The sequence below is a fragment of the Herpailurus yagouaroundi genome, unplaced genomic scaffold (assembly GCF_014898765.1).
Source record: "Herpailurus yagouaroundi ecotype Mexico unplaced genomic scaffold, PumYag 141, whole genome shotgun sequence".
NCBI classification, from domain to species: Eukaryota; Metazoa; Chordata; class Mammalia; order Carnivora; family Felidae; genus Herpailurus; species Herpailurus yagouaroundi.
Genome location: NW_024412396.1, coordinates 48,636,743 through 48,660,771, shown reverse-complemented (window position 1 = coordinate 48,660,771; position 24,029 = coordinate 48,636,743). Strand labels below are relative to the sequence as shown.

At 49.1% G+C, this 24,029-nt stretch overlaps 1 protein-coding gene across 8 annotated transcripts; it reads left to right on the top strand.

Moving 5' to 3' along the window:
* Window positions 1-4,314: 4,314 nt before the first annotated feature.
* On the top strand, window positions 4,315-20,489 carry ABCD4 (ATP binding cassette subfamily D member 4). 8 transcript variants are annotated; one of them, XM_040477690.1, is made up of 19 exons: window positions 4,318-4,509; window positions 8,379-8,497; window positions 8,639-8,766; window positions 9,917-10,056; window positions 11,247-11,363; window positions 11,763-11,888; window positions 12,509-12,559; window positions 13,968-14,062; window positions 14,321-14,442; window positions 14,548-14,639; window positions 14,803-14,892; window positions 16,597-16,805; window positions 16,991-17,082; window positions 17,475-17,511; window positions 17,901-17,950; window positions 18,383-18,435; window positions 18,713-18,789; window positions 19,683-19,798; window positions 19,970-20,489. In XM_040477690.1, the coding sequence occupies exons 1-19, from the start codon at window positions 4,472-4,474 to the stop codon at window positions 20,036-20,038; spliced, it is 1,821 nt and encodes a 606-aa protein (XP_040333624.1). In that variant the 5' UTR covers window positions 4,318-4,471; the 3' UTR covers window positions 20,039-20,489. The 8 variants fall into 8 exon arrangements, with proteins under 8 accessions (XP_040333625.1, XP_040333624.1, XP_040333628.1 ...); XM_040477691.1 differs by lacking the exon at window positions 19,970-20,489 and having other exon boundaries at window positions 4,315-4,509; window positions 18,733-18,789; window positions 19,683-19,792; XM_040477695.1 differs by lacking the exons at window positions 8,379-8,497; window positions 8,639-8,766 and having other exon boundaries at window positions 4,320-4,509.
* Window positions 20,490-24,029: the final 3,540 nt, after the last annotated feature.

The following is a 24,029-nucleotide window of genomic DNA, read 5'->3' as shown; positions in this document are numbered from 1 at the left end:
AACCAAGAGTCAGACTCTCAACCAACTGAGCCACCCAGGTGTCCTCAAACTGTCCTCTTTCTATTCTTTTCATTCCTAATTCTTACAGACTCCTATCATTTCCAATGGGTGCATACTCACACACCCACAAACATTGCATTGTAAAAGCAAAATATGGAGTATGGCTTCTTTTAAACATAACCATATTTTGGCTATATCCAAGGATATTCACTGCAGTATTCTATGTATTAGCAACATCCATCAGTAAGGAAGTGGATAAATAACGGTTCTTTTTTGGGTGATGTATTTTATAGCAGAAAAAAATGAGGTAGGTATATATGGTATGGAACAATCGCTCCAAGATATACTATAAAGCATAAAAAGCAAGTTGCAAGGTGGAGTGTTTAAAAGGAAAAGATGGGGGGCCTGGGTGGCTCAGTCGGTTAAGCGGTCAACTTCAGCTCAGGTCATGATCTCGCGGTTTGTGAGTTCGAGCCCCGCGTCGGGCTCTGTGCTGACAGCTCAGAGCCTGGAGCCTGCTTCAGATTCTGTGTCTCCCTCTCTCTGACCCTCCCCCGTTCATGCTCAGTCTCTCTCTGTCCCAAAAATAAATAAACGTTAAAAAAATTTTTTTTAAATAATAATAATAAATAAATAAATAAATGGAAAAGATGGGTGTGTGAGTGTGTGTATATGTGTGTGTGTGTGTGTGTGTGAGAGAGAGAGAGAGAGAGAGAGAGAGAGAGAGAGAGAGAGAAGAATCACACACAGAAATCTGCATATACATAAAATATTTCTGGAAAGATTCTTAAGAAACCATGAATGGTAGGGGTCTCTGGGATATGAGACAGACTTGTTTTTCATTATATGCCTTATTATCCGTGTGAATTTTTTTTACCATGCGTTTTTAACTCTTTCTTTCTTTCTTTCTTTCTTTCCTTCTTTCTTTCTTTCTCAGTACTCTCTACCCCCAACGTGGGATTCGAACTCATGACCCTGAGATCAAGAGCCGCATGCTCCACTGACTAAGCCAGCCAGATGCCTGCATTTTTAAATTTCTCCATTAAAATCAGTTAACTGGTACTAAAAGAATAATAAACTTAAGAAATAGTTAACTAAAACCAAACTAAACAGTATAGCATGGGCATTTTTTCCATGTTACTATATAATACATTTAGCTCTCCTCATTGCCAGGCTGTTCAGGTATTTCACATGTATTAACTTACTATTTCCCACAACAGCCCTCAGTTATTATTCTCTTTCACAGATAAGGAAACTGAGGTACCTTGCCCAAGATCACACAGGAATTTGAACCCATGTAACCTGACTCTGAAGTCCATGCCCTTAACCATCTTGGTGATGACACTGTTCTCTTGTTAAGGGCTGCAAAGCACGTTCTACAAAGTGATTGTGTCGCACTTTATCTAACTGCTCCTCCTTTGATATGCATTCTGGTTGCTTCTAGGATTTTGCTATTATCTACCATGCTGCAGAAACAGCCCTGTGATTAACTCTTTGTGCTCTCGGGTCAATATATTCATAAGAGTGCAGTGAAACCACTGCATCATCTGAAATTTGATAGTTATTGCCGCATCACTTCCCTTTGTTTTCCTTAACCGATTTGGTCTTTGCTCTGCTCGTCTGTGTATAAGAATGAGGAAGTAGCCCAGAGGTCCAGTAGCTAGAAAAAGGGGACGCTCAGTCCTAGTGGAAAAAAGTATGAACAGAGACACTGACCTGTGTGTTTTGTGAGGTTAGGGGTTGTCTAACTGATCTTTGTTCAACAAGTATTTCTTTTGCTTGTACTGAGTGCTTTTACACGAAGGAAGCAGAGTCAGGGCGGACACAACAGGCCCGTGGTCCGTGCCTTCATGGAGTTGACAGTCTGTGGAGAGAGAGGCATTAATGAAGCAAACACACAGAGTGAAAAAAACAACAACAATGCGCAAAAAGTGCTATAAGGAGAAAAAATGGGGTACTGGGGGAGGGAATAATGGAGTCTTTCTTTAGAGGGGGCAGTTAGGAGAGGAACTTCCGGGGAAGAGACATTACACTGGGGACAGAAGGAAGAGTAGAAATTAACAGAAGAGTTAAGGGGAACAGGGTTGTTTCCTGGCCCCTAAAGAAGTTGGAGTGGTAGGTGGGGCCAAGGCCCTAGAGCCCTTTGAAGCACTGAGGTCTGAGTGAGGTGTTGATGTAAAGGAGTTTACATTTTTGCAGATTCCCTTTGCTGCTGTGTAGGAACTGGATTAGGGCAGCAACAAGAATTTAAGCAGAGAAACCAGTTAGACGGTTGGCCTAAGGTGGTGGAGGAGGAATCTATAAGTTAAAAGAGTTTCAAAAGATGCATCTGTCAACTGCTATGTGTGGGCCTTATTTGCATCCTGATTATTCTTTAACTATAAAAAAAAAATCACAGCTATAAGACAATTAGACAAGTGATCATAGTATATTTGATAGTAAGGAAATATTTTTAAAATTTTTAGGTGTTCTGTCAGATTTCCCACTGTCCCCACTTCAGGATTTAAGAGTTGGAAATTATCTAGTAGATAATTTAGAAATGTAAACTAATATATTAATTTTTAAAGTTTTTATTTTTTATTTTTGAGAGAGAGAGACAAAGTGTGAGTGGAGAAGGGGCAGAGACACAGGGAGACACAGTATCTGAAGCAGGATCCAGGATCTGAGCTGTCATCACAGAACCCAACATGGGGCTTGAACCCACAGACTGCAAGATCATGACCTGAGCTGAAGCCAGACGCTTAACCGACCGAGCCACCCAGATGCCCCTAAACTAATATATTATTAAATCCAGTTGATACTGGAACAATCGATCCCACAACCCTGGGATCATGACCTGAGATGAAATCAAGAGTCAGATGCTCAACCAACTGAGCCACCCAGGCACCCTCCCTTGTTATGAGGCCCAAAAAGTCAATACTGTCCTGTTTGAGAAACCTTGCTGCTGTAGGTCTTTGTCACCACGCTTCATGAAGACACTGTAATTGTCAACAGGTGGGCCTTCCAGGTTGACCACCAGCTCAGTGAGGACAGGGGATGCATGTGTCTTGCTGAGTTATTGGCATATAGTTTACACTTAATAAGGATTGAAGGAAGACGAGGAGGTTCATCCAGATTCAAACTTAGGGCCCTGTGAGATCAAGCTGCTAGGTTTTTTTTTTTTTTTTTCTTTCTCTCTCTCTCTCTCTTTTTTTTTTTTTTTTACAGTGTTATAGTTCCAGGTGTACAATGTAGTGATTCAACAATTTCACACATCACCTACTGCTCATCAGGACAAGTGTACTGTTTAATCCCTATCATCTATTTAACCCAACCTCCCATCCCCCCTCCCCTGTTAACCATCAGTTTGTACTCTACTGTTAAGGGCCTGTTTCTTGGTTTGCCTCTCTCTTCCCCGCCCCCCCCCCTTGCTCTTTTGTTTTGTTTCTTAAATTCCACATCGAGTGAAATCATACCGTATTTGTCTTTCTCTGCACGCTGCTTGTTTTCTTGATATATTTCCCACCTCCCTTTGGGCACAGTAGTAATAAGACGACAAGCATTTGGTTCTCCAACATTTCACAAATATTTATTAAGTACTTACTAAGTATTGGCAGTGTTCCAGATACTAGGTATACGGAAAGGAGCAAGGCAGAGTCCCTGATCAAATAAAGTTTATTCTTATAGGTGAAGACAAACAATAAGCAAGGAAACAAGATGGCTTCAGTGATAATTATAATGAAGAAAATAAAAGTGGGGCGCCTGGCTGGCTTAGTCGGTAGAAGATTCCACTTGATCTTGGGATTATGAGTTCGAGTTCCACACTGGGCGTAAAGATTACTTTAAAATCAGTGAATGAATGAATGAATGAATGAATGAATACGTGTAATGGCAATAGGGAATGATGGGGCAGGAAGACATATTCTGGGTAGGGTGAGAAGGTGACATTTGAACTAATTTTGAGAGCGAGCCATCCATGGAAAAGCTCGGGGCCAGGGCAATTGCACTTGGAAAGACGGTGAGATGGAAACAGTGGCCACTCCATGAAGTCTTAAGGGAAAAGCCCGATCACTTACACCACCGCAACGTTGGATTTCGTTACAACTGCAATCCGGAATCCTGATTTACTGTTAAAATACCACCGCGGTTTCTTTGGGAGAATGTACGACACATCTATATTGAGTCTAAAATACTTGTCACAAAACAGTCACACTTCTTGGCTACTTCTTGTCTAAAGGGAAATCTTCCGGATCCAGCAGGGGGCGCTGTAAAGCGCCTGCTCCACAGAATGTACCTCTCAGCACTCTTTGGTTCTTTTCGAGGAGCGGGTCGCTTCCGGGAGCGGCCGCAGCGCCCGGCTCCTTCCTCTCTATCCGCCCGTCTCCGTGGTAGCCATGGCCCCTCCCCTCTTCGGCTAGCCGCGTGCTCTTTGCACTCTTCCCGAAGCCCACTCCGGGGCCGCGGGGCTCCGGCGGAGGGCGGAATCCGGCTTATGGCGGTCCCGGGGCCGGCGGCCGGGGCTGGCGCCAGGTGAGCAGGGCGGCCCGGGAGGAGGGCCGGGCCTCAGGGTGCCCTCCCCGGGGGTAGGTGAGGAAGGGGCCCCGCTGCCTTCCGCCCTCGGCCCGGTCCAGGCAAAAGAGGAGCTTGCGAGGGGGCGCCCACCCTCCCCGCGATCCGAGGCCTCCTCCAGCACTCTGGGATCCTCTCCCTCGGAACTGGCTCCCCCTCCCGCCCCCCTAAGAACTTGAAGTGCACAGAATTGAATTAATCGTCATTCTCAGTTCTTAGCACACTGTGGTCCAGTGTAAGCCACTCTTGTGTTCTGCTTTTGTATCTTCCTTCGTTCCTTATTCTCAGTCGCATTTCACCCCCCTTCTCAGACGCCCCACTCTGGTGTATTAAAAGAGTGTTTGTACAGCCCAGTGTATACAAGTTTGCGTATTTGTTACCTTGAAAGATATATAGTGGTTTTGAATTCCATAAGTTATAATATGCTGTGATTTGTTTTTAAACTTTTTGACTCAACGTAATGCTTTTGAGATCCTATGTTCAGTAGTAATCTAGTTTTCATTTCCCGGGGCTGCATGAAATGCTACTCTACATACTTTAGACCGCATTTTACTTACATATTCCCCTAATGACGGACACTTACATTGCTTCCAGTTTTTAACTACCGCAAACATACTGGTGTTTGTCTCCTTGTGGATATGGGTGATATTTTTCTGGATTATCCACCCCCCCGGGTAGGATGCTAGGTCATACCTACATCTGCAAAATTATTCTCTGGAATGGTCACATCAGTTTATACTTCTCAGCAGCATTGCATAAAGGTTCTGACTTCTTCATATCCCCCCAACGTTTGGTATTTTTTATTTTCTAATGTTAATCCATCTGATGGGTTGTAAGGTGGCATCCCCTTGTGTTAATTTTCATGTATTAAGCATTTGGGTTTCCCCTTTTCTGAATTGCCTGTTTGTATCCTTTTCTCACTTTTTCTTTTTTTTTTTTTTAATGTTTATTTTTGAGACAGAGAGAGTGCGAGCATGAGCTGGGGAGGGGCAGAGAGAGTGGGAGATACAGAATCTCAAGCAGGCTCCAGGCTCCGAGCTGTCAGCACAGAGCCCGCCCAATGCGAGGCCCGAACTCAGGAACCTTGAGATCATGACCTGAGCCAAAGTCGATGCTTAACCGACTGAGCCACCCAGGCGTCCCCTTTTCTCACTTTTCTATGGATTTCCTGTTGTCCTGACTTGTAGGAATTCATTGTATGCTCTAGATTTTGATTCCTTGTTGGTTTTACACTCCGCACACACCTTCTCCAAGTCTTTTAATTTAACCCATGGCACGGTGTTGAGCAAAAATAAGTCCGTGGGGTGCCTGAGTGGCTCAGTTGGTTAAGCATCCAACTTCAGCCCAGGTTCAAACCCCGTTTCAGGTGAGCTCAAGCCCCGATTCGGGACTCTCGCTCTACCTCTGTCTCTGCCCCTCGTGGAATTCTCTCTTCCTCTCACTCTCTCCTCCTCTCTCTCTCTCTCACACACACACGCAAAAGTAATAAGTGCATTCATTTTCCCCTTTATAAAAGTTTGTGGGTCTGGGGTCTTATTTGAGGAGTATCTTCCCACTGTATCTTCATTAAGATGTTCTTCTGCAGTTCCTTCTATTAACTAAATAGAATTGCTTTTCACCTTTAGACTTTCAATCCATTTGGAGTTTTTAAATTTTATCTTTTTTTTTTTTAATTTTTATTTTTTTAACGTTTATTTATTTTTGAGACAGAGAGAGACAGAGCATGAATGGGGGAGGGTCAGAGAGAGGGAGACACAGAATCTGAAACAGGCTCCAGGCTCTGAGCTGTCAGCACAGAGCCCGACGCGGGGCTTGAACTCACGGACCGTGAGATCATGACCTGAGCCGAAGTCGGCCGCTTAACCGACTGAGCCACCCAGGCGCCCCTAAATTTTATCTTTCTAAATGATGTGAGGTAATGACCTAAATTTTCCTTTGCCTTTTTCAATTATAGCTAATGAATTAATAATTAGAAGTTAGAGAGCCTTTGGAGCATAGTTAAGAGCTCACTTTCTTGGACCTAGGTGGCCTGTATCCAAACCCTAAGGCTGCCACTTACCAGGTGGGTGACAGGGCAAGTTACTTACCCTCTTTGGCTTTAGTTCCTCATCCATAAAATAGGATGTAGTTTCCATCTCTTAGGGTTGTGGCAACCAAATGAATTAATACATGTAAAATACATGGAGAACAGTACTGGGCATATAGTGTTGCTTACTGAGTGTAAGCAGGTGTTAGTATCAATATGTCATTTCTTGTGACACAGCCTCTATTATGTGCCCATGTAAACATAGGTCTGTTTTTTCTTTTTGGTCTCTGTCCCATTGGTCTTTTTGTTTCTGTATTAAAACCACAGCTCTGCAATATGATTTGTTTTAATAACTGATGGTTTGAGTCTCTTCCTCCTTTTCTGTTCTTCATAATTGCCCTCAGCTATTCACGGGCCTTTATATTTCCTTATAAAGTTCCTCAGAGAAGTTCTGCTTGTGATTGGTATTATACAGAATTAATAGGCTACTTCTGTTAGAAATTAGGTCTTTATAGGGGCACCCGGGTGGCTCAGTGGTTAAGCGTCCCACTTCGGCTCCGGTCATGATCTCATGGTTTGTGAGTTTCAGCCCCCACATCAGGCTCTGTGCTGACAGCTTGGAGTCTGGAGCCTGGTTCAGATTCTGTGTCATTCTCTCTCTACCCCTCCCCTGCTCACGCTCTGTCTCTCTGTCTTTCAAAAATAAATAAACGTTAAAAAAAAAAAAGAAATGAGGTCTTTATATAATTAAAAAAAAATTTTTTTTTGATGTTTATTTTTGAGAGAGAGAGCACGAGCAGGGGAGGGGCAGAGAGATAGGGAGACACAGAATCTGAAGCTGGCTCCAGGCTCTGAGCTATCAGCACAGAGCCTGACACGGGGCTTGAACTCAAACCACAAGATCGTGACCTGAGCCGAAGTCAGACGCTTAACTGAGCCACCCAGGCGCCCCTCTTCCAAAATGTCTTATACACTCCTTTTAAAAGTTAATTTCTGGATATTTTGTAGTTGTTTTTAAGGCTTTTCTTTTGTAAATGACATCTTATTTTCTTTATATTTTCCAGTTGGTAATTGTTGGTATAGAACACTATTGAGATTTGTATGTTAACCCTATATCTAGCCGAACTCCTTTTTTTTTTTTAATTTTTTTTATTTTTTTATTTTAATTTTTTTTTCCAACGTTTATTTATTTTTGGGACAGAGAGAGACAGAGCATGAACGGGCGAGGGGCAGAGAGAGAGGGAGACACAGAATCGGAAACAGGCTCCAGGCTCTGAGCCATCAGCCCAGAGCCCGACGCGGGGCTCGAACTCACGGACCGCGAGATCGTGACCTGGCTGAAGTCGGACGCTTAACCGACTGCGCCACCCAGGCGCCCCTAGCTGAACTCCTTTTATTTCCATCATTTGCCTATTGATTTGCTGTTTGTTGGGTAATTGATCGCATTATCTGCAAATAAAGATCATTTAATCTCTCCCCTTTTAATTCTTTTACCTCATTTATTTTTCTTGCTTTATTGATCTAACCAGAACCTTAAAATCCTTGACGGGCTTTCTTGTCATGTTTGGGACCATATAGAGGATGTGGGTAAAGTTTCTTCATTAACTGTTTTTTAGCTGTAGATTTTTGGTAAGTAACCGTTTATAGCATTTACCAGCTTACGGAAATTCCTTTCTCTCCCATCTATTCCTCACATTCTTGCTGCCTGGCCTGGACCCCTCCATAGAACAATGTAGAGAAATTTGGTAACTGCTCTCTAAGGCTTAATGGCTGTCTTAGGTTTCTCTCTGCTTCTCTTCTTCAGGCCCAAATTAGATCTGCAATTTCTCCAGCGGTTCCTGCAGATACAGAAGGTTTTGTTTCCCTCTTGGTCATCACAGAATGCTTTGATGTTCCTGACCCTTTTGTGTGTGGCCCTACTGGGTGAGTGAGTGAGCCCAGGTTGGAGGGGGCTTTGGGGTTCCTTCTCTCTGGAGAGTTGATGAGGCAGGTGTTCAAGGGGAAGCCTCCCTTCTCGTTTTCTCATCCTTCATCATTGATTTCTGACTCCTTTCCCCACCCCAGAACAACTGGTGATCTACCAGGTTGGCTTGATCCCAAGTCAGTACTATGGGGTCCTGGGAAACAAAGACTTGGATGGGTTCAAGACCCTGACATTCCTGGCTGTCGTGCTCATCATTCTCAACTCCATGGTAAGGTGTTCTCCGTGTGTTTCTCTTCTTCTCCAGCCTAGTGTAAGCAGAATGCCCAGTGGGACTTAGCCACCAGGAAGCAGGAATCAGGCTGTGAGAGGCATGTTCCCTCCCTTTTCTGGGAACTGGAGTTCAGAGCCCTGTTCAGGGCATTGATCTTGCTGTTTGGCCTAATTCCTCAGGTGTTTCAAGCTTCCAGAACCAGGAGGTTCTGGTTAAATCGGTATTTAGCAGAAATGATCTTGTCCCTTCCATTCCCAGGACTCTTGCTTCAGGGAGCTCAGAGCACTTGAAATTGGGGATCAGCAGCTAGGGGGCTGCTGCTTCTCTGTGGGGCTGAGGCCATGGTTCAGCCTGGCACCATGTCACCTCCCAGCCCTTGCACCTGTGGCTTTCCTGCAGGATGGCCTCCTTCCCTACCCTTGTTCCCTCGGTTAATGCCTGCTCACTTTTCAAGGTTCTGCTGTTGTCACCTCCTTCAAGTCCTCCTTAGCATTCTCCTTCATGTTTTGTCCACCAAACCCTGCCCTCTTCTCTGCTTAACTAATACTTTGAGTTAACGTCTGCTGTAATACTCCTCACACCCTTGTCATTGTTTTCTTGCTAGACTGAGCTCATTGTCATTGCCTCAGGCTTAGCGTGTAAGTGCTCCATCAGTGGTGAACAGGGAGAGTCAGGCCTCCTCTAGGACTCAAGCCTGATGCTCTATCTGCCTGTACTACCTGCTTTCTTGGGGAAGTCACTTCTCATCACACTTGGGGCACTTTTGATGGGTCTTCTGGAAGGAAACACCTGTGTGTACATAACCCTGTTCTAAGCTTTGGGGGACAGAAAAGTAAGAACATAAATGGCATAGAAATACCCTCCCAGTCTCCAGAAGCTCACCTGCTCTCAGCAGAAGACAGAACAATTACTGTCTTGGCTTCGATAAGCCCTTTAGTGCCTCGTGAAGGAATGCGCACGGGAGGGAGGGAAGAATCCCCTGACTTGACACTTGAAACAAGCAGAAGTGCTGAGTGGACAGAGAATAATCAGAGTGGGCTGGGACTGGTCAGCAGAGGCCTTCTGCCGGCCCTGAGCTTCTGGCTGAGGCTTGCAGTAAGCCATCTCTCCCTCTCGCTCCCTTCCTCTTGCTTCCCCCGCTGCACAGCTGAAGAGCTTTGACCAGTTCACCTGCAACCTGCTGTATGTGAGCTGGAGAAAGGACCTCACCGAGCACCTTCACCGCTTCTACTTCCAGGGCCGTGTGTACTACACCCTCAACGTGCTGCGGGATGACGTCGATAACCCGTAGGCGCCCGCTCTCGGTCCTCCCTACCGTCTGCAGGGTCCTGTCGGGCTGGCTCAGCCCTGGAGAGCCCCTGCTGCACGCCCCTGAGAGCTCATCCACAGTTAGGTGCAAGTGTTGATAAGCACCCTACGGGAAGGAGACCCTGGAGGCTCCCTGGAGGGGCTGCAGGGCTGAGAATAGGGAGCTAAAAGATAGGAGCAGCTGCCTTTTGTCCGTTTTATATCCTGCATTTCCAAACCAGGCACCATCCGAAGAAAGTGTCCTCGGGAGCAGAACAGCTCTTGGATTTTCAGCAGTAGAAAATTACTGCTGCCTAGGATTCCGTGTGAGATTTAGATCTTCATTCTGTCCCCTCCCAGTTTATAGGCCTTAGTTCACTGAGCCCCAGGTCCCCTTTCTGGGAAATGAGGGTGACAGTTCCTATCTGAAGAATATCTCAGATGATTTTCATGGAGTGCACATATGCGGTACCTGGCACATGACCAGGGTTCCAGTGTGAGTTCGCTCTTGTTATTTTACAGGTGAGGAAACTGAGGCCCAGAGAATGCAAGTGACTTGCCCAGGGTCGTGTCTCTCATTGGAAATAGGAGTCAGTGTGGCCCCCGGCAGTGCATTGGGACCTGAGGAGTCCCTCCTCATACTCATTCCCTCTCCACCCACCACCCTCAGGCACTTTCTTGCTTTCCTCAGCCTAAGCTGAGCTTTGCAGCAAAGATTCTTCGGATGCCTGTTGCCTCTTTCTCTTCTAGGCTTCTCCATGGCTCACCCCATATGAAGCTTCTGCAGCCAGATAGTTAAAATGGGGGAGGCTCGGGCTTGCAGAAGAGATTGGGAGGAGCTAGATAGACGGGATAGCTTTTCTGCTCATCCAGAAACTCGGCTTATCTACCCTCGTGTCTTTCTCTGGTGCTGCTCAGGACCCTTGGGTACTGGACCTTTCAGTTGCCACTTTTCCTGAGGGGTAAACTGAGGTACCCTAAGAAGCCACTCTTCAGAACCCCATTTAAAGGTCCTGAAGGTCTCGGTGCCTCTAGGAAAACCAGTGCTTATCTGGGTCCATCTTTCGCTGGGATCGTAGCTGACAGTGCCGAAAGGCAAGGTCAGGATGAGAGGTAACCGGAATCTGTCTCCACTCTCTCCACCCTCTGCCCTGCTCCCTGGTCCAGTTGCTCTGTGTTGTTGGTTCCAGGGACCAGCGCATCAGCCAGGACGTGGAACGGTTCTGCCGGCAGCTCAGCAGCATGGCTAGCAAACTAATCATCTCGCCCTTCACCCTCCTCTACTACACCTACCAGTGCTTCCAAAGGTGACACCTCTCCTCCCCCCCCCCCCCCCAGCCAGGTGTTTCCCCCGAGGTCCCTTACTCACACAAACTCTCCCAAGTCAGGGCCTTCCTTCCCTCCTACCTGTAGCCCAGGAAGCCTTCCTCTGTCCTGTGCTCACCCCCCTGTCCTCCCTTGAGACATGTGGCATTTCAGTGTCACGGGGATCCTGGTACTCTGACCTCCTAGATCAGGTAGCAAATGCCCCCCCACACAGGAGCAGAGGTCCCACAGGACTGCTGGCTGAAACTGGACAACTGGTGCCTGAAAGTGAGCAAGAATCAGGGCTGAGCCCTGCAGACATATGTGTCACACACACACACACACACACACACACACACACTCCCCACCCCCACCCCCACCCCCACTCCTCTGCTTTTCAGCACAGGCTGGCTTGGGCCTATGAGCATCTTCGGGTATTTCATTCTGGGAACCGTGGTGAACAAAATGTTGATGGGGCCCATCGTGGCAAAGCTGGTGCAGCAGGAGAAGCTGGAGGGGGATTTCAGGTATGTCTCTTGCTTGAGGTTCCTGGGCTGAGCACAGTGGCTAAAGAATGAGACCTAGAGTAAGACACCCTCATTCAAATCCCAGCCTGTGCTAGTTACTAGCCACGTGCTCTTGGGTGAGGTCTTGAACCTCCCTAAACTTCAGTGATCCCATCTCTGAAAGGGGTGATACCGTTGCCTGCAGAGAGGTTGGTGAGGAAGATTACTGAGATTATACATGAGAAGCACCGAGAACAGTGTCCGATTGGCCATCATCATCCCTTGGCCTTCTCATGTGCTTCTGTTCCAACCTCCCTGGTTTGGCTCAGCCGATGGATCCAGCCCCTGTTCTTGCTTCTCGGGCCCCCCTCCTTCAAGTTGGGCCCTGGGAGGCGGTGGTGTGGGCAGGAATGCACCTGTCCTCTGGGGAGCTGAGGAGCTGCCCTGTCTGCAGGGCGTCTGTCACCCCACACAGGTCCTGGGATTCCCGCCTTATGACAGCTCAGGGAAGGGCTACGCCAAGACGGCCACAGTTTTGAGGTGGAGCTGGGTTCCTCTTGGGAGGTCTTAGTCCAGGCCTCCGAAAGGAGAGGGGCCAGTACTGGCCACTGTCAGCACACGTTTCCCTTTGGTCTGCGCAGGTTCAAGCACATGCAGATCCGGGTCAATGCTGAGCCTGCTGCTTTCTTCAGGTGAGTCGGGTGGGGATAGTTCCCTTCTGCCTCATCAGAGCTGATAGAAGAGATGGCAGAGAAGGGAAGACGAATTGTACAGCCCTCCTACCATCACTGAGCCTAGGGACTGAGTATTTCCATTTGGCTATGACCCTATCCCCGTATCTCTCACTGACCTTGTCGGCCTCATCCTTATGTCCAGGGATTTTTGCTTCTGAAGCTGGTCCCTTCTAGTGGCCTAATGTGGGGCCTAAATTTGTTCTAAGAATGAAATGAGTGAATGCTTCACATCTTGGTGAGGATTGTAAGGCATTGCCTCTGCCTTTGTCTTACCCTCTTTAAAATGGCTTTCTGCCACTGCCTGATGGCTGATCAAAGAGTCAAAGGCCAATCCTTTGTCTCTGTAGCATAAAGAAGGAAAGGGAGCCTCAGGAGATCAGGAGACCTGGTTCTTCAACTGTTCAAGTGGAACAAAGAGTCACCTGGTCTCCTGACAGCAGCATTGTGAAATTTCATTCCTTCCCTCAGAGTCAGGGCAAGTCCCTGGGCCTTGCCTCCTGGAGGCCTGTGGAATCGTTGTTTGGACTAATAGCTCAGGGCCCAGAGGTGTTCGTGGAAGCTGCCATTGAATTATCTGGATCTCATTGCCCAGGGACTTTTGCACTTGTCCAGCTCTGCTGAAGTTTGTAGCAGCCACCACTTGGGGGCGCCAAGGATACTAGGAATCTGCAAGGTGGGGTTGGGTTGTGTGGTGGGTAGGGCTGGGTCTGTGCTAAGTTGTTTTTGGATTCTGCAGCCTCTCAAGAGGAAAGCAGGTTGGTTGTTGGAGCTCTGGGTGGCTTCCAATGGCTTCTCTGTCCCTCTGACACTTTCCACGTGCCAGGTGGAGAATGCAGTGTCTGCCTGTCCCCCCTGAACTGGGAGCTCAAGGACAGGGACTATTTTATCCACTTCTTTATCTCACTGGCTAAGTAGCACAGGGCCTGCCACATAGCGACTACGTGTAGATTTGTTTAGCAATAACAGCTGTTATTTATTGAGGGCCCCTCTTATGCCTGGCGCTTTATGTTTAGAAATTCTCACTTCGACTTGTTATGTAGGTGCTATTAGCTCCATTTTATAGAAGAAGAAACTGAGATTCTGAGGCTTAAGTAACTTATCAGCGTCACCCAGCTAGTAATTGGCCAGAGCCAAGATTTGAACCAGCTCTGCCCAATCTAGAGTTCATGTTCTTTCTGCAGACAACACTGTGTTGAGAAAACAAGGCAATGAATGGGTGCTAGTAGCAGGAAGGGTCTGAGGTGAAGACTATTTGAACGGGCTTGGTCCCTAAAGGAGCATGTGATATGTGATGAGGGATGGAGGGGTCCCCTGGCCTGGAATAAGGCTCTCCAGGCCCCATGGACACCCCAGCCTTTCTCGCCAGAGCTGGGCACGTGGAGCACATGAGGACAGACCGCAGGCTGCAGAGACTCCTTCAGACCCAGAGGGAGCTGATGTCCAAGGAGCTGTGGCTGTACAGTAGGTGGAGGGAGCCCCTGGAGGCAGGAGCCACAGGATTGGGATAGTCCCCTTCCCTTCCCACACCTCCCTGCTTTCTCTGCACGAATCACTTTGCTCTGATGAAGGAATTAACCACAAGGAGCCACTCCCTTTGCCATGAGTACCTTCGGGAGAATGAGGATCCAGGGAATAGCTTGGCCCTGCTTGGCTCTTCCTCCCTCAGAGCGCATGAATGGTTCCTGCGTCTCTCATCCTGGGTGTTTCTGTCTTCTACAGTCGGCATCAACACATTTGACTATCTGGGCAGCATCCTGAGTTACATTGTGATCGCAATCCCTATTTTCAGTGGTGTCTATGGAGACCTGAGCCCCACAGAGCTCAGCACCGTGGTCAGCAAGGTGAGAATCCCCCACCCGCTGCTGACCCCTCATGCCATCCCCTTCGGCCAAGTGCCCAGGACCTCAGAGTCCAGGCCTTTGATCAGTGCTCCCTGTCCTGTGCAGAATGCCTTTGTGTGCATTTACCTCATCAGCTGCTTCACTCGGCTCATCGACCTCTCCAGCACCCTCTCAGACGTGGCTGGTTACACGCACAGGTCAGGCCCCTCCCCACGTCCTGAGCAGAGCATGTGCCACTTGGAGAAGTAGCTGCATGAAAAAAAGGAACAGAAAAACCATATGCTAGTGGGTGTGAGAGAGGGAGACTAACACCTTCACCTGGGCCTTCAGACCCTCCTCAGATTTTCATTTCTTGCCCAGGATCGGGGAACTTGAGGAGACCCTTCTGGACATGTCCCCGAAGTCGCACGGTGGTGAGATCCTGGATGAGAGCGAGTGGGACGTGGACAGGTGGGTGCCGGCCTGGCAGGGTGGCACAGCGGTTGAGGAGGCGGCTCTGGGGGTGCCCAGTTCGGGTTCGCCCTGGAGCCCTGCTCTTGCCCAGCCGTGCAGCAGAACTGTGCGGAGCAAATGAAGGAGATCGCTGCCTCATGCCCGACACGTTACACATGTTCACAGTTAGTGTTGCTGTTCTGGCATCTGTTGTGTTCATTCACAACTTCCTCCGCTGCCGGAAGCAAATGCGTACACCCGCTTGGGCCTGTGAGAACAAGGCGGATCTGAGGGGTACCCCTCCCACTGAGCCCCGCCACCTACCCCTTTTCTCGGGACGTGCTCGTTCCCCTTGCCTCGCTCACACCCACACGTCTTTATTCGTGTCTCCTTGCATGCTCGGTGATGTTTCTGACCTTTCTGTGCAACTGAGGATTTGTTTCATGTCCTCGCTTTTCCTGATCTAATTACTTAACGGTTCTTCTGTGTCTCAGTTTCTTCATCTCTGTAAGGGGAACAGTAACTGAACCTTCCTCTCAGGGTGCTTGCGAGGATTAGAATCACAGTTCACAGAAAGTACTTGAACAGTGGCCACAGAGAAAGCTTTCAGAAATGGAAACAGCCTGAATTCCAGGGACTACACACAACTCTCTCCTTAGGGACTAAAGCCTGAACTGTTGCCCTGTTCAGAATTCAGGCTTCGTGCACCTCTGGGCCTCGGGCTGGGGAGATGGGCAGTGACCACAGGAGACCAGAGGTGCTGTTGTCCGGGGGAGATGGGTGTCTGCGCAGACCCAGCAGCTCCAGATCCCTTTATGACCGCCATGCCCGTCCTGTCATAGCTCCTGGTTACACGCGCTGTGATAACCCGCTCGTCTTCTAGTTAGACAGCTTCAGCCCTGTGACCCCGAGGGAGTTACTTAGCCACCTGACTTGGTTTCCTCATCTACCAAGTGGGGTAAGGAGTCACATGTGGGGCTTTGTGAAGCCTGGAATAAAGGAGGTGCCCCCAGCCCTACCTCTGTTAGTCTGCTAGGGCTGCCCTAACGATACCATAGACCAGGTGACTTATCCAGCATTTATTTCCTCACAGTTCTGGAGACTGGAAGTCCCAGATCAGGTTATTGCCTGGGTTGGTTTCTTCTGAGGCTTCTCTCCTTGGCTTGCAGATCTGTCTTCTCCCTGTGCCCTTTCCTGGCCTCTTCCCTGTGTGTGAGCCTCTCCCTTTTCTTTTCTTTTTGTTTTTTGTTTTAAATGTTTATTTTTGAGAGAGAGCGAGCGAGCACACAGGAGAAGGGCAAAAAGAAAGGGGGACAGAGGATCCAAAGCAGGCCGCGAGCTGTCTGCACAGAGCCCAACGTGGGGCTCGAACTCACAAACCATGAGTTCCTGACCTGAGCCAAAGTTGGACGCTTAACCGACTGAGCCACCCGGGTGACCCTCTCCTTCTTGAAATGACCTCAGCTGTATTAGATCAGAGCCCTATCCTAATGGCCTCATTTTAATGTAGTCATTTCTTTAAATACCTTATCTTCAAGTGCAGTTACACTCTGAGGCACTAGGGGTTGAGACTTCAGCATGTTATTTTGAGAACGTAGTTTAGCCCATAACCACCCCTCTATTCAGAGGTAAGACCCCCCCCCCCCCCACCAAGGACAAGACCCTCCCCGCTGGCAAAACACACTACTTATCTTCCCCACACTCCCCTCCTCTTAATCACAGGGCCCCAGACTGGCCAGCTGCAGAACCAACGGACACAGCTTTTCTCCTCGAGCGGGTCTCCATCTCTGCCCCCTTCTCTAACAAACCCTTGATCAAGGATCTGAGCCTGAAGATCTCTGAAGGTCAGAGTCTGCTCATCATGGGCAACACGGGCACTGGCAAGACCTCCTTGCTCCGGGTTCTAGGAGGCCTCTGGACAAGCACACGGGGTGAGAACCAGCCCTCCCTGCTTCTGAGCCAGCTGGTGGGATGTGTGCGTGTGCGTGTGCGTGTGTGTGTGTGTGTGTGTGTGTGTGTGTGTGTGTGTAAAAATCCAGGTGTTTTTGTCAGGAAAGGAAGGGAGAGGCAGTTACTCTGGGAGATCTCAAAATGGAGGTTTCTGTGGGCTCTGCAGGCTCAGTGCAGATGCTGACGGACTTTGGACCCCATGGGGTGCTGTTCTTGCCACAAAAGCCATTCTTCACTGATGGGACCCTTCGGGAGCAGGTCAGTGTGGAGCCCACTCCAACCCCTGCCCTCACTGAGGCTTCTGGCAGTGTGACGGGTCTCAGCGCTAGAGAGTTCTGGGGCAGCAGGTGGGGTAATAAAATGGCCCCTGCCTAGCAGCGCCCTGGCCCTAAGAACTTTTTATTCACATACATGGATTGGACCATTAGAGTGGCTCCTGGGGGCAGGTTGGATTCTGGGGGCCCTGCCCCACCATCTGCCGGCTCAACCTCTCCCTCTGGACTCTTGGCCCGGGTGTTCCTTGCCGTCCTCAGGTGGAGAGGAGTCTGGCCTTGGCGGTTCCTGGGGCTGTTTCTGAGGGAGGATGGGCTGTGTGCCGCCCCACCTCTCTTTGGCCCTCATCTCAGGCCTGTGTGCTTTTGTTTTGTCAGGTGATATATCCCCTAAAGGAGATCTACCCTGACTCAGGTGAGCTGGGCCTTGCTGAGACACGTCCTCCCATGTCAGTTGTCCCCACTCTGCCTGGCTGTGGCCTCGCCAGTGCCTTTCAGCAGAGGCTCCAGCAACGCTGCTGGTTTCGGGTTGGTTTTCTTCTTCAACGGCTTATGATTTTGCAAACTCCTCTTGCCCTGTCTTCCTCTCCTTGAGGAGACACGCCCACTGGAGGAAGGGAAGAGATTACTTCCTTCACCTGGCCCTTCCCTTCTGTGTTAAGTGCCATAACCTGTCCCTGTAGAGCCTTAGCCTAGATTCTGATGCCCCCCCCCCCCGACTCTGCCCCCTTCCATGATGTACCCCATCTCTTCTGGCCACCCAGAAGGAGCTGACTTCTGGAGGAAAGCTTCTCTGTGTTGCAGGCTCTACTGACGATGAGAGGATCGTGAGGTTCTTGGAGTTGGCAGGCCTGGTGAGTGCGGGCAGGGACCCTGAGGTCAAGGCCCACCTGGTAGCACCGACCGCAAGTGCTGGTCCGGCAGAGCCAGCCGACTGGCCTGGGCCTGGGACTGGAAGTCGGAGCCTAGATCAGGGGAGTGGAGTATAAAGTGGCGACAGGAGCTGTGGGCATGTACAGGCAATAAGGGGGTGCGCTCTCTGGAGCGAATTTTAAAATGATAACAAAACGCCAAGTAAGTCTGCTTTTTCTTGTCATCATGCTCCAGCAAATCTAAACCGTGCAGTTAACGAGGTATTCCTCTGTGCCTGCGGCAGATTGCTCTCACGGCGTCCTGCCATGGTGCACCGCAAGGATGGAGCTCTGTCTCAGAGACGGGTGGGGTGGGGTGACAGGAAGCAGGGATGGGCCCTTTCACGGACAGCGTTCCCTCTGGGTGTGTTACAGTCCAGTTTGGTGGCGAGGACAGAGGGTCTGGACCAGCAGGTCGATTGGAATTGGTAAGAAGGGAGTTGGGGTGCTCCAGAGCCAGCTCCCCCAAAGACTGGGCTCCAGGTACTTGCTGGCCCATCAAGGGCATGTTCATGGCCTCGGGAGCAGAGTTGGGACCTCAGCTCGTGGGCAGCAGGGCTGCTGTGTGGTTGAAGGGAGGAGGGTGCTGTCCATCTGTCTCAGCGCTGGCTCCTGCCGTGGGAACCTCTTCTTGCCTTGACCTTCTGTGCAACAGCCAGGCTATATCCTCCTTCCTCTAGTGGTGCTCTCGTTCCCACTCCTCAGGTACGACGTTCTGTCCCCAGGAGAGATGCAGAGGCTCTCCTTTGCCCGGCTCTTCTACCTGCAGCCAAAGTACGCAGGTGAGGCCTGCCCCACAGGTGTGCGTGCCAGGTGCCGTGTGCTCACAGAGGTGTCTGTGCGTGTGTGTTCGTGTGTAATTGAGGAGGTGTTCACGTGGGTAGGAGAGCACCCCTGTGCATGACTGGGCATCTCTGTCCCTGCAGGACAGGATGGCCGGGCTCTGCCCATGAGGCAGCAGGGTGCTCTTGGAATCCTCAGGGCGGCTCTGGATGTGCCACCAGTTCCTAAGCATTCTGCCATTGCAGCAGCCGGAGCCAGCCTTGAAAGAGCGTGTGATTTTATGCCCCCGGGCTCTGCGGTCCATAAGGGGGCCACACTCCTCCCCCCAGCTCTGCCTGGAGAGGGACGGCAGGTGTGAACTTCTTTTTTAAAAATTTTTTTTTTTCAACGTTTATTTATTTTTGGGACAGAGAGAGACAGAGCATGAATGGGGGAGGGGCAGAGAGAGAGGGAGACACAGAATCGGAAACAGGCTCCAGGCTCTGAGCCATCAGCCCAGAGCCCGACGCGGGGCTCGAACTCCCGGACCGCGAGATCGTGACCTGGCTGAAGTCGGACGCTTAACCGACTGCGCCACCCAGGCGCCCCTGTGTGAACTTCTTCAGGGACTGACATCCTGGGGGGAACTAAGAATCCCTGCTTTGAGCGGTTCTAGGCAGAGCTGGTGCTTATTACAGGAAGAGGGGGGATTTTGTCCTGCCGCTGGTAGAAGGCTTCCCAGGTAGAGCCTCGCCCTCTGCTCTTTTGGCCATGCTCTCCCTATGGCAGGGCTCCTGTAAGCCAGAGCAGCCGTTAGCCTTCCCCTGGTCCCAGCCAGAGGTAAGTGCGGTTTGGAGAAGCACAGGTGGGCAGGGGCAGGACCCTATCTCTTCCCTCCGGCTTCTGCCCTCAGTGCTTGATGAAGCCACCAGCGCCCTGACTGAGGAGGTGGAGAGTGAGCTCTACCGCATTGGCCAGCAGCTGGGCATGACGTTCATCAGTGTGGGACATCGGCGCAGCCTTGAGAAGGTACCTAAGCCCACAGAGATGGCTTAAGGAGGAGGAAGAGCCCAAAGGCTGGGCCTGGCCAGGGGCCCTTCAAAATGGGGAGCGGGGGCAGCAGAGAGGGCAGGGAATGGATGGCCTCCTCTTGTTGTGGCCGGGCCAGCCTGATCCATGCGTGGTGGTGGTCTCTTGCAGTTTCACTCCTTGGTTCTGAAACTCTGTGGAGAAGGAAGATGGGAACTGACCAGAATCAAAGTGGAATGAAGCCAAGGGTGTGGCTGGCCACTGGAGGAAGTGCCAAGCTCAGGGCAGATCGGCATCCCCCTGGAGAGACCAGGAGGCCTGCAGGGCAAGGGAGACCCGTGGCCCGCCTCACAGGTCCTGTGCAGGGAGCGCTGGCAGCGAGGGTGTGGCTCCCAATGGGGCACCCAGTCCTGCCAGGCCCCCCAGCTGCCTCAGCCAGAGCTCCCTGAACTCCCAAGTGCTGATCGCTTACAAATGACCTCAGATTGTGTTTTCTAAAGAAAAACCTGAAAGTGTGAGATCTATGAGAAACGTAGGATCAATGTGGAGAGAATATTGGGCTTAAAGTCCAGAGATCTGGAAATCTTTTAAATCCATTAAATTTTGTGGCAATAGATTTTTAACTTTAATCAACCACTTGAATTTTATAACTTTTTTAAAAAGAAAAGATAAACATTTCTTAAAAATTGGAGCTTTCTCCCTTCTCTTTCCTCTCCATTGTAAGATGACCTTTAAATTGAATCCACAGCCTTGTATTTGGGAGCTGGGTGGGAAGGAAGTAGCACTCTCCACAGTACTGGAACTTCTGTGCCTGGTTTTTCACTTCACCCCGTATTTCCACTTTCCCTTTGCTGGTTGTACCTATAACCTCTAGGGCCCTTCTGTTCTTGTCTTAACCCAAGTACAACTAAATCTCTTGCCCCTCAGTCAGCTAAAATAAGGCGGAGATTTTTCAAAAATAGGCTTTGGTAGGAAACAGCAACAGCCAGGGAGAACAGACAAAACCCAGAGAGCGCAAAATTTTGATACGGAAAATGATTGAGCCCAAAGTCCTTATTCTAGAACAATGTTCCCCCATGTTGAGTTGTCAGGGCAGCACATTCATAATTTTTGCCAGATCTCTCTATTTCTTGTAGTGTTCATCACTTAATTTTTTTTAATGTTTATTTATTTTGAGAGGCAGAGAGAGAGAGAGAATCCCAGCCAGGCTCTGCTAACAGTGCAGAGGGCTCCATCTCACAAACTGAGATCATGACCTTGAGCTGAAACCAAGAGCCGGATGCTTAACTGACTGAGCCACCCAGGCACTGCAGACGCTTAATATTGTCTGAAATAAGTCACTTTTTGTTTTTGTTCTTTGGGGTTTTTTGTTTTTTTGTTTTTGCATGTGTAAGTTTATTCATTTATTTTGAGAGAGAGAGAGAGAGAGAGAATCCCAAGCAGGCTCTACACCAGCAGTGTGGAGACCCACACGGGGCTCAGGCTCACAAACTATGAGATCATGACCTGAGCAGAAACCAAGAGTTGAGCACTTAACCTACTGAGCCAACCAGGCACCCCAGAATTAACTCCCTTTTTAAACCTAATTGCGTTTTTTAAAGTTTACACTTGGGGGCGCCTGGGTGGCTCAGTCGGTTAAGCGTCCGACTTCGGCTCAGGTCATGATCTCATGGTCCATGAGTTCGAGCCCCATGTCGGGCTCTGTGCTTACGGCTCAGAGCCTGGAGCCTGTTTCAGATTCTGTGTCTCCCTCTCTCTGACCCTCCCCCATTCATGCTTTGTCTCTGTCTCAAAAACAAATAAACATTAAAAAAAAAATTTTTTTTAAATAAAGTTTACATTTGATATAAATAGAAATAACTGTGGGGCGCATGGGTGGCTCAGTCAGTTAAACGGCTGGCTCTTGGTTTCTGTTTAGGTCACAATCTCATGGTCTGTGAGTTCGAACTCTGAGTCAGGCTCCTGGATGACAGTGCAGAGCCTGCTTGGAATTCTCTCTCTCTTGGTCCCTCTCGCCCCTCCCCTGCTCACACTCCCTTTCAAAATAAATGAAAAGAACTTTAAAAAGGTAACTAAAAACGAATGTAAACAATGTTACAAGATTGCAGTTTGATACTGTGCCTGCAAAGGCTCTGAGGCTTGCTCTCTTTGTACAAAGGGAGGTTAGGAGATTGTTGCAAGGGAGTTAGACGTACTGGCATCCAAGTGAGAATTTTCGCCTTAATAAAGTTAAAAACCTGGAATGGGAACTGCAAGGGAAATGACTTTCTCACAGTAAGACTTGAGGTTATTTACTGCCTTGTTGCTTATCACGGAAGGTGATCCCAGATGTGGGGCAGGAAATGGTAGAAATGGAAATTGGGAAACCGCTGCCTGGGTAGCCGAAGTCTTCCCCAACCCGGCCTGGCTAGAACCTTTTCTTAGCTCCAGCTCCACCCTTTGCACCCAGGTGCTGGGCCGAGAGAGCGCAGGTGGCTACCTGGCCAGGTCTGATGGAAGTTCTGGTCCCCGGTGAAGCCTTCTTAGGGACCTGTAGGATACCAGCACTGCCAAGGCCGGTGGCAGGCCTTCGGCCAGTGTCAAACTCTCGCGGGGCTCAGAGGGACCATCAAGGTGGGCATCTGCTTCGGAAGCCTTCCCATACTTGAATCTCCTAACTATATCCTGCCAAGTGGTCTTCTGGCCTCTGTTCAAACACACTTAGCATTGGGGACCACCCATCCTTGGGCCCCTCTAATTGAACAAAGCTCTTCCTTAGGTTGAGGGGAAAACTCTCCCTAAGGATTAAGGATTGCCCTGACTCTCACCTCTTGGGCATGTGTCTGTTAAGCTGTGGGGGCCAGGAATAGAAAGACCCTCTCGATATAATTTCTGTACTTTTTCAATGTAGCTGAAACTTCCCCCAGCCTGTTTGGTGACCTTTCCTTACTGACTTGCTTCCTCCTTACCGGATCCTTCAGCTCCCAAGCCTTCGTACAGGTGTTGCTCTAGCAGATTACTCGAGAGACCAATTTGGTGCCTGACTCAGGGTCTTGGCATTTGCCGTTTCCTCCGCCTCAGACATGTTCTCAGTGCTGTTTGTGTTTTTAAAGCCCAGTGTTCTCCCTTGCAGAAACTCTGCCAGGAGAAAGCTGTTCTTAGGGGCAGACTCCACCTTTACCCATCATTCATCTCTGATGGAGGGTACTGAGTTTGGGATGAATCGTTACACACCAGCACGATGAAGTCAGCTTATATGTCCTTAGTGCAGAACAAAGACAAAATGTTTGTTTTAAATGTTTTAAAATCAGCCAGGCAAATAATTTCCCCAACTTCATTCTACCACTCAGGGAATTCCACAGACCCAGTGGATGATACATAGAAACATGACTCTGTTCCTCTCCTAGGGCTGTGGGCCATGGCAGAAAAGCAGTCTTTTTGTCGTCCCTATCATGCGCCTGCCTACCCTAGCGATACTTCGTAATGTGATCTACAGACTAAATGCAATCCCTATGTTAAAATCCCAAAGGCCTGTTTTTGCAGAAATGGAAAAGCTGATCCTAAAATTCATATGGTATTGCAAATGATCACAAATAGGCAAGACAATCTTGAAAAAGAACAAAGTTGGAGTACTCAGGTTTCGAGATTTCAAAAATTACTTCAAAGCTACGGTAATCGAAACATCATAGTACTAGGATGGAGAGAGGTCATTCACTGGGATAGAATTCAAAATCCAGGAATAAACCCTTACATCTACGGTCAAGTGACTTTTGTCAAAAGTGCCAAGACTATTCAGTGGGGAAGAGCAGTCTCTTCAACAGATGGGGCTAGAAAACTAGATATCCACATGCCAACGAATGAAAGTGAACCCTTTTACACCAGATGCAAAAGTTAACTCAAAATGAATGAAAATTAAATTTAGGAGCTAAGACTGAACAACTCTTAGAGGTGTGGGGAAATCTTCATGACCTTGGATCTGACAATGGTTTCTTTTTTTTTTTTTTTTTTAATTTTTTTTTTCAACGTTTATTTTTATTTTTGAGACAGAGAGAGACAGAGCATGAACGGGGGAGGGGCAGAGAGAGAGGGAGACACAGAATCGGAAACAGGCTCCAGGCTCTGAGCCATCAGCCCAGAGCCCGACGCGGGGCTCGAACTCCCGGACCGTGAGATCGTGACCTGGCTGAAGTCGGACGCTTAACCAACTGCGCCACCCAGGCGCCCCTGACAACGGTTTCTTAAACATGCCCAA